Source organism: Leptidea sinapis, chromosome 26, assembly GCF_905404315.1.
Source record: "Leptidea sinapis chromosome 26, ilLepSina1.1, whole genome shotgun sequence".
Lineage (NCBI taxonomy): Eukaryota > Metazoa > Arthropoda > Insecta > Lepidoptera > Pieridae > Leptidea > Leptidea sinapis.
In genome coordinates, this window is record NC_066290.1 from 11,560,187 (window position 1) to 11,574,196 (window position 14,010).

At 35.0% G+C, this 14,010-nt stretch overlaps 1 protein-coding gene across 2 annotated transcripts in view; it reads left to right on the top strand.

Annotated features, from left to right (window-relative positions):
- The window catches only part of LOC126972426 (RAB11-binding protein RELCH homolog), a 37,704-nt gene extending 27,031 nt beyond the window's left edge, over positions 1-10,673 (top strand). For both annotated transcript variants that reach the window (XM_050819151.1, XM_050819150.1), the window contains 2 exons: positions 2,168-2,297; positions 4,256-10,673. In XM_050819151.1, the coding sequence (XP_050675108.1) occupies positions 2,168-2,297; positions 4,256-4,475 (350 nt within the window). In that variant the 3' untranslated portion in view covers positions 4,476-10,673. The remainder of the gene's footprint in view (positions 1-2,167; positions 2,298-4,255) is intronic.
- The last annotated feature ends 3,337 nt before the right edge of the window (positions 10,674-14,010 follow it).

Genomic DNA, 14,010 nt, shown 5'->3' on the forward strand with positions numbered 1-14,010 from the left:
TATAAGTTACATAATACTATACACGCCTATTATACAATACTATAATGAATTAGTTACAAATGAGATAAGTATTCAGAAAAAAAATGTAAGAATGGGGTTAAAAAAAATCAGTAATTATTTAAATTATCACAAACCAATGATCTGAAAACATTTAACTTTTCATGAAATATGTCAATATGACTGTATGCTCTATTATAACAGCTACATGCCCGAATTATAAACCTGTTCTTTCCACGTACTGTTCTCGCATAGGCAACATCTAATACATCTTTACATCGGGATGTAGGCCTTCTGCAGTGTAATCCTATTTTACTTAATAGAAATGGAGAATCAGCTATATTATGTAATAATTTATATAAAAATATAATGTCTCTATGGGTTCGACGGTCTTTCAAAGAACTTAAATCGTTGGAGTGAAAATTAAACGTGGGATCTAAATGTTGTCGGAATTCTAAATGCTTAATGAATTTATTTTGAATACGTTCCAAGCAGTTTATATGAATATTATAGCAGGGGTTCCAAACAACTGACGCATACTCAAGATGTGACCTGACAAAAGCGTTGTATAAAATTAAATATGTATGCAATTTTTTAAACTCACTTCCCTGCCTTAAAATGAAACCAAGCATTTTATATGATTTATTAATTATACGATCATAGTGGGTTCTAAATGTGAGTTCACTATCCAGGATTACCCCCAAATCTCTAACCTCTTGAACTCTTTTTAATTTTGTGTCATATATCTGATAATTATACAGTATTGGATTAGATTTTCTTGAAAAACTTATGGCACAACATTTTTCAACATTTATAGTAAGACCATTTTTTACGCAGTAATTACCAAGCTTATTCAAGTCAGTCTGGAGGAGTATGCTATCATCTGAATTCTTAATTTTTGTAAATATTTTATTATCATCAGCGTATAGAAGAGAGCTTGTATTCCGAAATATATTGTCTATATCGTTGATGAAAATATTAAATAATAAAGGGCCAAGATGTGATCCTTGGGGAACGCCAGAAGTAATGGGGATAAAGTTGGAAGTATAGCCTTTAATCGTAACTGCTTGGGTTCTATGTGTAAGGTAACTTTCTAGCCATCTTAGAAGGTTGCCATGGATACCGATGCCAGCTAATCTCTTAATTAATATAAAATGAGATATTTTATCAAAAGCTTTTGAGTAATCAGTATAAATGGCATCAACCTGATGTCCTTCGTCCATAGCCCTAATTACTATATCCACTAATTCACAAAGATTGGTCTCAGTGGATCTTTTGTTAAGAAAACCGTGTTGGTTTATTGATAAAATATTTCTTACAGCTGGGTAAATGGTATCATAGACTATTTTCTCAAATAATTTAGGAATAGTAGAAAGTTTTGATATAGGTCTATAGTTTTTTATATCGTGTCTATCACCGCTTTTAAGAATTGGAGTGAGTTAGAGAATGAAAAGGATAAAATTAAAAAGCAGTCCAAAATAATGATACACTAAATAATTAAACTCACTGCAAATAATTTAAATTAAAAATTCAAATATTTTTATTCAAAATTGGATGTTACATCACTAATTGAACAATCTGAGCCACATCCTGAGAGTTGAACAAGACAGACGTCGCGGGTTCTAGTCCCGCATATTGCATAAATTTGTTTTCAAATTTAATTTGTGTGACTACTACGTTCGAAACTAGTCGGTTCCAACACCGGTGAATCGATAACGGGGCAAGAGGTTACTATATTTATATCAATAGATATAATACTGGGCGCAGTCGAGTTAGTAAGTCTTTTGTGGGGTGATGCATGTGCTTTTACAACAAGATCCCAGAAACTGTTCAAAACAAAAGTATTACTAAATTCAAAAGAATTTTGTGGTAAAGATTACTATAACATAAATGACTTTCTCAATGATACCACAGATTGGGAATGAAGCGACCGCCCTCAGGCTATTAAATAATAAGTTAAATTGTACAATACTATTTTGTATACATTTTTTATTAACAAAAAACTGCCCGCTGAGTTTGTTGCGCCCATACTCAGGTCTGAGGCATTCGTTTTGGAATGGGTGGTAGTTTTTGACTTTCAATAAGTGATGTCATATCCTATTTTGAATTTGAATATAACTGAAATGCACTTGTTTGCGTATGCAATAAAGTGTTAATATAAATATTTCAGCGGTGTCGCTGCTCTGTGCTCTGTGCCACCGGAGTCCACAGTCGGCGGAGAGCGTGGCAGCGCTGAGTCCAGGTCTTCAACTGGCGACTCACCACTGCAGCCACCATCCCGCGCTGCTACCGGCTCTACGGTAAATACATTTTATACTTAATCTACACCCATAAAACACGCTTTAAATCCTCCATTAAAGATTCTAAAACAGTTAGCTTATTGCCAACATTAAAACACCCAATGTCGTAATAACCATTACATCATCCAAACGAGTGTTGTAATGTTGTACTGAATTTCATAACAACACTCCTTTGTTTTTTTTTCTATCCCTTCATGTTTCAACAGACAGCCACATTCTTATTGCTCGATGCGTGGCATCTGTATGAATTTCAAAAAAAGAATAAATTTCGTTTACGCGCGTTCCACACTACCAGAACGTCGCGCGCCGTAAAAAAAGAGTAGGTTATTCGAATCTCCGCCATTTTTCTTCTATATTTTTATTGTTTTGTTTACAAAAAATGAGCGATTCAAGTTTTGACAGCACACCGCCAGATATTATAATGCTGCAAAAGAGCATAATATTCAAGTGAATTTTTATTATTGCACTATACAAAATGTAAATTACTACTAAAATAAATAATTCATTCATTAATACTTGGTTTATTTGTATATAAAATCAATAATGGATGATATTTGGTTACTACTAGGACTGGCTGTTATAATGTTAGCAGTAAGCTGTTTCAGAATCTTTAAGAGGATTCATATTATGGGTGTAGATCAAGTCTTGTATGCAACTGTTGATAATTAGGTATTAAAACACTCATATGATACTATTATCACACTCGGCTTCGCCTCGTATGATAAACCCACATTCGTGTTTTAATGCCCCCTATTACACAACAGTTGCATAAATAACTATTACTAGCGTCTCCTGGCTTGCACCCCGGCACTGGTGGCATTACCAGTGGGAGGCTCTTTTGCACAGGATGCCGGCTAGATTATGGGTACCACAACGGCGCCTATTTCTGCCGTGAAGCAGTAATGTGTAAGCATTGCTGTGTTTCGGTCTGAAGGGCGCCGTAGCTAGTGAAATTACTGGGCAAATGAGACTTATCTTACAACTCTTATGTCTCAAGGTGACATAAGATGTTAAGTCTGGCATGCTGCACTAAGTAGCCTCCCACTGGAAAATATTCAATAGAAGATAATAATGCATGGTTCTGGAACATTGTACAGTATTAAGTAGTCTAAGCATTTTTTTTATTATGATTTAAAAGATGGGCTGGGAGTTTCTTATCAGTTTTTCTTCCCAAGTCAAAGCCCTTTTACGAACTGATGTATCTTCAGGAAGTTTACCAAGTGTTGTTGCAATGTTATGTTATATATCCCATAAGGTAAACAAAAATATTTCTATTTGTAATGCGCCTGAACACCCACAGGGCTTAGATTTTGTGGAGAACTCTGACTTCGGTGAGTCAACGGCTCCTGAGGATGCCTCGTGTAATTCGTTATTCCATATGACAAATATACAGATGTTCCAACATTTTCCATTAATTACCGTTAACGTACTACAAACAGCTAGACTCTCAATCGCCTATTTAAATGTCGTCAAAAATGTCCGAGCGCCGTTGTATAAACGTTCTTATACATTAACTTATACAGATTACATTAAAAAATTCATTCAAATTAATACCTTATTCCTTGGCAGTAATGTTCAGTCTATTGTATACGCTCATAAAAAGCTCATTGTTTATGGTGCGAAATGTGCGAAAGAGACGTTCTTCACATTTTGTCGGCGATGTATTTTGTTTTAACAATTGAATTGATATTATTTAGCAAAATGATTAAGACATCAAGTTAGTTACATAATTCTGTTAATTTAAAGCCTGTTTACCTAAAATATGAAACTCCATCCATTTTAAGTTTGGAGATGCTGTTATTTGGACAGCTTTTCACTGAATACTTTTTCATTGCGTGGAGTTGTATTCAAAGCGCGGTCGTAACACATTTGGCAGAGTTTTGCTTGAGACAAGTTTTGAGCGTGATTGTGAGTTGATTATCGTGTGTCAATGTTAATTACTTATATTTGCTACACAGGAAACTAGAAGAAGCCATTCAAACCGCGTCTCTGCTACAATTCAAGCCGGCCATAGAGTCCCTGCTGCACGTGGTCAGCAACGAGACGCCGCGTGTGCCCTCTCCGAAGCCCACCACCAACTTGCAGACAGCCCAGGAGGTCGGCAGGCGAGTCACGCAAATGTTCCAGCACTCCAAAACCAACATCAACTTACCGAATATATTTAAGAAGAAAACCTAGTTGGGGTTGCAGTGCTACTTACGGGCTAGCCTCAAGCTTTAGGAAATTTTAGTGGTTGTGTGAAAACTCCGTGCGAATCGTGAATAAGTTAAGAACACTTTTTGGTAGGGAAAAAATCTATTGTGTTTGCGTCACCGACATTCTCATGACTGGCGCACGCGATAAATAAATAATTAAAGAAATAAATACATATAATTAGACACTTTTTGGATGTATAAAATCTTGTGAGTTTGCGTCACCGAAATGCTTATAGCAGTGTTTCTGTAGCTATACAGCTGACGTATTTTGTGTATAATAGCTGGCCCGAAAATAATAGCTTTGTCTTTTTTCTAATTGTTAGCTCATTCTCGCTTCGTACAGATATATTCTTTCTATCATTTCATCTGTAATAAAAATTAGTAGAACCGTTTCGTTTACACGAAAAATAATAATATAAATAAATCATCACAGTTCTATTTTGGCATTACCAAGATAATCTATTGTAAGGCCAACGAGACGAGCTAAAGAATGTTATCAAAGTTTCAGGGGTTCAAAACATTTTTAATTAAATAAATTCAACCAAATCTCCAGCGAAAGTTTATTAAAATTATTCAGGAAAAACAGATACACATAACTATCCTATTGAAGCATGTTTCTCTACACACGCCGTCCACTCCTCGCGTGACCACCGGGTACGGAAAGCAAAAACATTGTTTGTTTCAAAACAAAAATGTGTCGTGAAACATTTCTTTGTGTAGAAGATTTTGTTAAATATTGAAATGTTTTTGTTGATTGTATAGCATTGACTTACAATAAACAAGTAAACTCACAATCACGCTCAAAAATTGTCTGAAGTTTAACTTTGCCTACGCGTCAATTAGGCAGAGTTTTCGTTCAGTTATGTTTCGACCGCGCTTTGAATACAACGCCACGCAATGAAAAAGTGTTCAGAGAAAAACTGTCCAAATATCATTATATCCAAATTTAAAATGGTTATAGTTTCGTATTTCAGGTAATTGTAAGTGCACCTTTACAAAATTATGTAACTAACAAAAGAGACGGACGTCTTTCCCGCACATTTCGCACAACCATCAATGTGCTACCTATGAGCTCATGAGCGTACAAAATATATATGATATACTTTGAATATTACATATTATATAATAGACTTTGGACATTACTACCACGAAATAGGGCGTTAATTTGAATGAATGTTTTAATGTTATCTGTTAGTGTTAAAAGTTAATACGTATACGCTTACAACGCCTCTTGGATATTTTTGACGAACTTTTAATAGGCAATTGTGAGTGTAGCTGTTTATATTATGTCAATGTTTTGTAGGGAAAAACATGCGCTGGTGACACGGCTTAACCAAAGAGGAGAGGAGATATATTTCAACAACCAATCAGATTTCGTTATTGCCACATCTCCTCCCCGCTTAGCTTCGGTGGAAATGGATGAAGAGGAGTGGAGAGGAGATGTCTCATTTTTCTATAGAATTTTGTGCCGCGTCCATCGATGATCCAGAATATATGTTTCCTTCAATTGTTTAAATATTGAAGAATTCATTGTGTTTCTTCAACCTCTAATTCCTCTTCCTCAAGCAGGTTAATATATAATTTTTATAATGACTTCGTTTCGTAGACATCACTTACTGATTTCGATCTCGCACAGCTCACATCTCCTCTCAGCTTTGGTGGAAATAGCCGGATAGCTTCGCGGCCTATCTCCTCTCAACTCCTCTCGGCTCTGAAGGTCGGCAACGCTGTTGTGATTCTCTAGTGTCACAAGATAGTTTGGGCCGCGGTTATTTAAATAATTCCTCATGAATGATATAAATAACTAGGCATAATACATGACAATAATTTCGTTTCATAATTAATATTATAATAATAATTTATCTTTGTTATTCGTTAATGTTGCTGCTAAATGTAATTAAACGAATTGACCGCTGGACATGAAACTCACGAAAAATAATATATGGAATTAAGATCGACAGAAATTTCGCGGGTGGTGGCGGGGGCCACAATTGTTAATTAAATGACTGTCACTCGAACGGTTGGCTCAGTGGGAAGAGTGCTCGCTAAGAACGCGAGAGGTCGCGGCTTCGAGTCCCGCATCGTTCATACCTTTTTTTTATCAAATTTCATTTGTGTAACTAATCCCATAATATGGGAGGGTTATCACTCTAAAACATAACAAATTGTTTAGATATTATATTTAATACAATTAACAAACATTTATACTCAGCATACAAACGTTTGCACCTACCGGGATTCGAACCCGGGGGGTCACAAACCATTGGGCTATATCATTCGTCTGTAGAAATAGCTACTATAATTTGAATACATACATATAAAAATACAAATTTTTTTTTAATTTTCCGCTATTATTTTTACAAAACAAAACAGCGCGTTTGTCTTTTTTTGTGATTACGTTTCCCCGAGATCTCGCGTTATCTAAACTCGCTCTATGTCTAACTACTCTCGCGTTATGTCTAACAACGCCATATCAATTACTGAGGCTATTAGGCTCAGTAAGTGGGTAGAGGGTTAAAGGCGCGGCCCCTGTAACGCGTCCAGTGGTCAATTCGTCCCAAGTAAATTATTATGAAAATGTTGAACGTGATATAACTGAATACTCTGTATATTTTAGTATATAATACTTTAAGTAATAGTTATTTATGCAACTGTTTTGTAATAAGCGATATTAAAACACGTATGTGGGTTTGTGTTATGTGATAATAGTATCACATGAGTGTTTTAATACCTAATTACCAACAGTTGCATACAAGACTTTATGTACACTCATAATATAAATCCTCTATAAAAGATTCAGTTAGCTTACTGCTAAAATTAAAAAGCCAGTCCTAGTAACCATAATATCCATCCATAGGAGTGTTATTATGAAAACGGATGATATAATGTTGTACTGAATTTCATTACAACACTCGTTTGGATGATGTAATGGTTATTAGGGTGTTTTAACGTTGGCAATAAGGTAACTGTTTCAGAATCTTTAACAGAGGATTTAAAGCATGTGTGTAGATAAAATATATTTATTATACGTTATGTAAAAAACTGCACTAAGTACAGTTTTCGCGCGAGTTGAATGCAGTTGGGGAAAAAATTACCAATCAGAACGCTCGAAGTCTCACACTGCTTACTTCATTTGTGATGTACCTAGATTTATAATAATATCACTATAATAGTGTGTTCTACCAGTGGGAGGCTCCTTTGCACCGAATACCGGCTAGATTAGCTAGTGAAATAACAGGGCAAATGAAACTTAACATCTTAAATTCTAATTTTTCTTCGGAATTTCTATTCTTCAGCAACCACAAACGGTACAGACCATAGAGTAATAGTAACTCATACTGTCTAAATATAAAGTTTAAAATACTCTCTCGAATATATTTGGCCTTAATTCACTCGTCTTACGCTTGACTATTTTTATATATTATGTTTCATTAAAAAAAAGCCAAGCGTTATGCGAATAATGTTTTAACTATTAGTATTAATTTAGATTGTTACTTAAGATTATTTAAAAGATACTGTTCTATTAATACCTTAGATTAAGGATTGGTCTCCGCTGCGCTCCAACTAGCTACCGCACGCGTCCGGCAACTAATACTACGCCAACGCTGGCGTATTCGAGCCAGTCTCGAACAATGTGTGATGTTGACGTGCCGAATATTATGTTAAACTTTGCTATTATTTGAAAATAAAATGCCGGGTTGCGAAGTAAAACTCTGTAAAAATAATGCTACAAGAAATATGAAAGACACTGGGATCACATATCATCAGTAAAGTATTTTCTATTTTAATAATTTCAATGTAAAATAACACGAAGCGTATGTTACAAAACTTGAAAGATGCCATTGAGTGTCAAGATGCCAGGCACACAAGCATCTAATAGTTGCCGTAATAAAATAGCAATTGTTATTAGGTATTTCGGTATCTAGTTGGAGCGCAGCGGACACCAATCCTAAATTTAAGATTAATACATATTAATTATTTATCAAAACATAGCAATGTTATATTTAAAATGTACTTAATTATACATTAAATAATATTTAAGCAAGTACAAAGGAAGACATTAATGCAATAATTAATTGTAGTACAATCAATGACGTTCTATACATATGGACAAATCGCGTCGGATTAAAACAAAGCCGAAATATGGCACATGCCACAAATTACTCATTAATAAGCCTCTACTGGTATATAGCAGTAGCACCCTGTAGATATCTACAGGGTAGCTATTTGAGAGGGGCGTTGATGGCCAAGTTGGAAACTACGACACATAGAGAAAAATCGTGAAAGGAGTCATGCCCTAGATTTATAACTAAGCATATGTAGATTTTTAAAATTTCTTGAACTTTTGACGAAAATCGATCCGAATGATTTTTATTAAAATTACACATTGTATTGAATCGTTTCACTCACTGCTCTGTAAGATTTCTAACAAAAATATTGAATAGGAGGTGAGTTTTCTTCCGTGTAAAAATAATAAAATTTGCTATTTCCTTTCATTTTTAGCAATACATTTCTTTGCAAAGATTGATACTTATCAGCAACAGAGTTCATTGGTTCTATAATACAGGATGTAATTTTTTATATCTACACCCATTATTTATTTCCTCTATTAAAGATTCTAAAATAGCCACCTTATGGCCAACATTAAAACACCCAATGTCCTAATAACAATTATCCAAACGAGTGTTGTAATGAAATTCAGTACAACATTATATCATCCGTTTTCATAATAACACTGCTTTGGATGATATTATGGATCATCCAAAGAAGTGTTATTATGGTTACTAGGACTGGCTTTTTTAATGTTAACAGTAAGCTAACTGTTTCAGAATCTTTAAGAGGATTCATATTATGGGTGTAGATAAAGTCTTATATGCATCTGTTGATAATTAGGTATTAAAACACTCATGTGATACTGTTATCACAATCCACGTTCGTGTTTTAATACACCTTATTACACAACAGTTGCATAAATAACTATGATATATCATTCGGATCGATTTCCGTCAAAAGGTCAAGAAATATTAATAAACTAAATATGCAGTTACTGGTTTCTTATAAATCAAGGGCTCCTTTCACGACTTTTCACTGCCCGTCTCAAAAAACCACCCTGTATACATACATTGCCGCATTTACTCCAGCTGTTTAATATATTCTTGGTAAATAAGGAGCAATGTAAAACATTTACTCAGTTCAGGTTACGTTGAATTTAGAACCCGATTCTGATAGTGACAGTCGAAACAGACACACGACTAAGGAGAAAAGTGTGCTTACTCTTTAAGCAGACTTTTGCCGTTCTGATATCAGACTGCGATGTCCTTATGTACATAGAACGTCATTGAATACAAGTTAGTTTTATTTTATTTATTTATAATATAAAATATAATACTCTTGTTCTGATACTAAATTATTAAACTATTTTGAATTTTTTGTTCAACAACTGAACATTTGAAATATATGATTTTCTTCAGTGCACTTTGATATCTATTCCTACCTATAATATACTAGCTGACCCGACATACGTTGTTCTGTAAATAATAAATAAAGTACAGTTTTTTTTTATGAATTTATCAATAAAATATCATAACATCAAGAATTATTTCGTAAAATATGCTCCCTGTTGTTATAATGAAATTGTTTCGCAGTGGAACTGTCAAACCGTGCGTGACTAAATTCTCTCATAGAAAATATGTACATATAAAACAAATATTTAAAATAAATATTGGAAATAAAAATAAATATGGGTCCCAAATGGAAATAAAAAGTAGCATATCTCTCAAGTTGGACTAAACTGCACTCCATGAAGTAGTCCCCATTAAAATCCGTTCATTAGAATTCATTGTTTTGAAATATTATTGACAAATACATAAAAAAGTATTTTATTTATTATGTACAGTACAACGTCTGTCGGGTCAGCTAGGATATATATATCTCTCTCCGCTAGAGATGCACTTCTTCTTACAAGCTTTGTTTGTCTTTACGCTAGTATATTGTAGGTATATAGTTATAACAATGAACATGTCATAACATTTAGTAATCTAAGCACAACCCAGTCCAGTTTTAAACGGCGAGAAATTGGAATCTTTCTGGCGCATTTGAGAGCTTCCAATCCTTAGTGTTCAAATTCGCCTTACTCCCGTTTTCCAAAAAAAAGGTAATATGTCCGCAAGAAGGTTATTATAACTTTTATTATTTTATTATTAAGTTGTTATGTTATTAAGCTGTCGAACACGTTAAATGATATTTTGTCTAAATGTATGCTTTTTATGAAATATATATATATATGTTGATACAACAAAGGTGTTTTATTGATTTTTTTTAATGGAAAAGGACGACAAGCGAACATTGGGTCACCTGATGTTAAGTGGTCTCACCTGCAACACCAGAGGAATCACAGGAGCGTTGGAGGCCTTTAAAGATGGTGTACGCGCTTTAAAAAGAGCGCAAATAAGAATCCTGGGAGTTTTTTGCGCCGCTTCTTCTCTCTCATAGCGCCGTTTGTTTCCGAAGCGCCATATTAGAAATGACATCAAAAAGAATTCTAAATGAAACAATTTTGAGAAAAAAAAATGCCTTTTCTTTAAGATGTGTTGTACGAAGGTGGAAATAAGCGGTTTGATTTGATATAAAATAAATTCTTCAACGAGGGAAGGAACTAAACGATTCCTACTTACCTGATGAGTGGAATCCCAGTATTTTTCAAAGATCTTGGCGGTGCTTCAATCTCTTCTCTTCATTGATTATCGAAACGAAGTGTTTGTATGGTAACGCCACTATGTCAGTCCGTCTCCAGGATCAGTTCTCGAAGCCTATCAGACTGTCGCGGGGAGTCAGACTAGGCGATGTCAAATGGCCGAAGCTGTTCACCGCTGCATTGGAAGATGTTTTTAAGCTGGATGTCAGGACTGGAACGGACTAGGCATCAATATCAACAGCAAATACATCACTCACCTAAGATTCGCAGACGATATCGTAATCATGGCAGAGATCATGGAAGACTTACGCTATATGCTTGATGGCCTCAACGCAGCTTCCCAAGGAGTAGGTCTCAAAATTAACATGGACAAGACGATGATCATGTCTAATGCCCATGTTGCACCTACTCCCGTTACAGTTGGGAACTGTACTCTCGAAATTGTTACAATTATTGGACAAATGATCCAGTTGGGCAGGCGCAATTTCGGGAAAGGGGTCACTCGTCAAATATAACCCGGATGGGCAGCGTTTGGGAAGCTACGTAAACTCTTTTCGCCACAGTGTCTGAAGACGAAGGTATTTAATCAGTGTGTGTTGTCAGTGATGACATACGGAACGCCGACGTGGTCGCTAACTATAGGCCTTATGAGTCTGATTGTCCCTTACAGGGCAATGGAAAGGGCTATGCTCGGAGTTTCCCTACGAGATCGCATCAGAATTAAGGAGAACCAACGTTATCGACATATCCCAGTATCCCGTAGTTGCGAAACTGAAGTGGCAGCGGGCAGGGCAAATACCTCGACAAATAGCCTTTGGGGCAGTAAAGTCCTCGAATGGCGACCACGTACCGGGATACGTACATTGAATCTATTACAGATATAGTTAAATGTCCAAATAATTGTAAAAAATATCTCCGTTATTTATCGACTTCAAAAAAGGAGGAGGTTCTCAATTCGTCGGTTTTTTGTGCTTATTATATCAGAACTATCCACTGGTTGAACCGATTTTGTTGATAAAAAAGATTGTTATTTGAAAGCTTATGCTTTCACAATATTGTAATTTGGTCCAGATCTGACAATGGCATCCATGAGAAAACCATAAAAGTCTTATATTTGCTATAAGTATGTGCGCGACCAATGGACGAATAACTCAATATCGCGCCAACCGATTTCGATGACTCTTCTTCGATTCGAAAGAATATACTGCAAAGGTAGATTGGTAAGAGTTTGGTTCGGTTGTGATTATAAGATCCATGACGAAAGTAACGGAACTCTTCAATTCTTAGCATCTAATTAACGATACTCGGCCGAATCTGTTTATGGTAGCCGGACATATCAGATAGTCACCTACCGAAACTTCGTTATGGTCAAGTAGTTATCGTTGTCGAATATGATGATCAATGGAACTCCTAAACAACTTACTTACAGTAGATACTTATGTTATTTCTAACTATCCGTAATCAAATTGCAATGTGCGTACGTTCATGCTACATTGCAAGATTTAGTAGGTCTACATATTTATTTAGACAAATTATACTTATTACTACTTAATATTGCTTCAGATTCACTAAAAATAAAAAGTTAACAAAAAGTTATAAAAAACGATTCCAAAACCATTAGAAATATTCCAAAATATGCACTTAAAAGTAAAATATAACAATTGTGTCTAGAATTAGATTAATTTAGATTGTATAAAAATACGCAATTTTTTACTTTTTCGTGCATATTATATCTATTGTTTTGGAATAGTTTTTTATTGAAGTCAGTTGTTTTTTTGTTAATTTTTTTTGTATCAGAATATAGGTTGAAAAGTTCACCGAGCTGCTTCTGGAGCAATAAAGTGTAGTATGTGGTGTGCTCTGCAAAGTTAAAATGGCGATAGGTATCGCGTGTTCTATTAGGACACCCCTGTACGATCACTTGTACAGCACGACGAGAACGCATCATGTTGTGACCTTACGATCGTGGCCAGTTACATACACCTGGGTACACTGATTTTACAAAATAAAAACATTAGTGGCACATCTATCTCTAGTATAATATAGTGTATTATCTATGGTAATCGATACTGTCCGGACGGTTATAATTCTACCAGTTCTAGTCCGCTAATAGAACGCGTCAGATGGTTCGGCCGTACATACCAAATCTGATCATATTGTGTTTACGCTGTAGGTCAGTTGTACACGCTAACAAAGAATATGTAATAGGACAAGTAACGATAAACCCATTAACTTAAAAATGATGTCAAGGCAACTTTTGCCTTTGCAGCGTCATCTTGATACGTGATATACAGTACCTGCACATTAATTGTTTATAAACAATTTTCTTTTATTTAATAGTTACCAACGCGATAAGTTTTAAATATTATTAACTATTACTTATGTTTATTTAATGTCTAATGTCATAAATGTATCGTAGTTTTCTTAAAATGGATATGACTAATTAGTATGTAAGTCCTCGTTGTGTTATGTTATGTGACCTTGGTAAGAAACAATAGAAAAACGTTGAAACTTGGTAAGAAATAACGTTACTACTATGTTTTTAACCAAGAATATCAATACTAGCGTATAGACGATTTATATTTAGTGTGCGTTGATAAGGGTTTAATATTCAAAATACTGAGGAGTTAATGCCATACGTGGCTGACTGTTTACGACTTGCCAATCAAATTCGGTTACAGTATCAAAAGATTCGCTTTCCTTTTCTATCTTGCTCTGTCTCCGATAGAGATGCTCTTCTCTCTCGCAAACTTTGTCTATCCGCTAGTATATTGTAAGTGTATGGTTGCACGTATCAACTTCAGTACGTAGATAACGTGATACG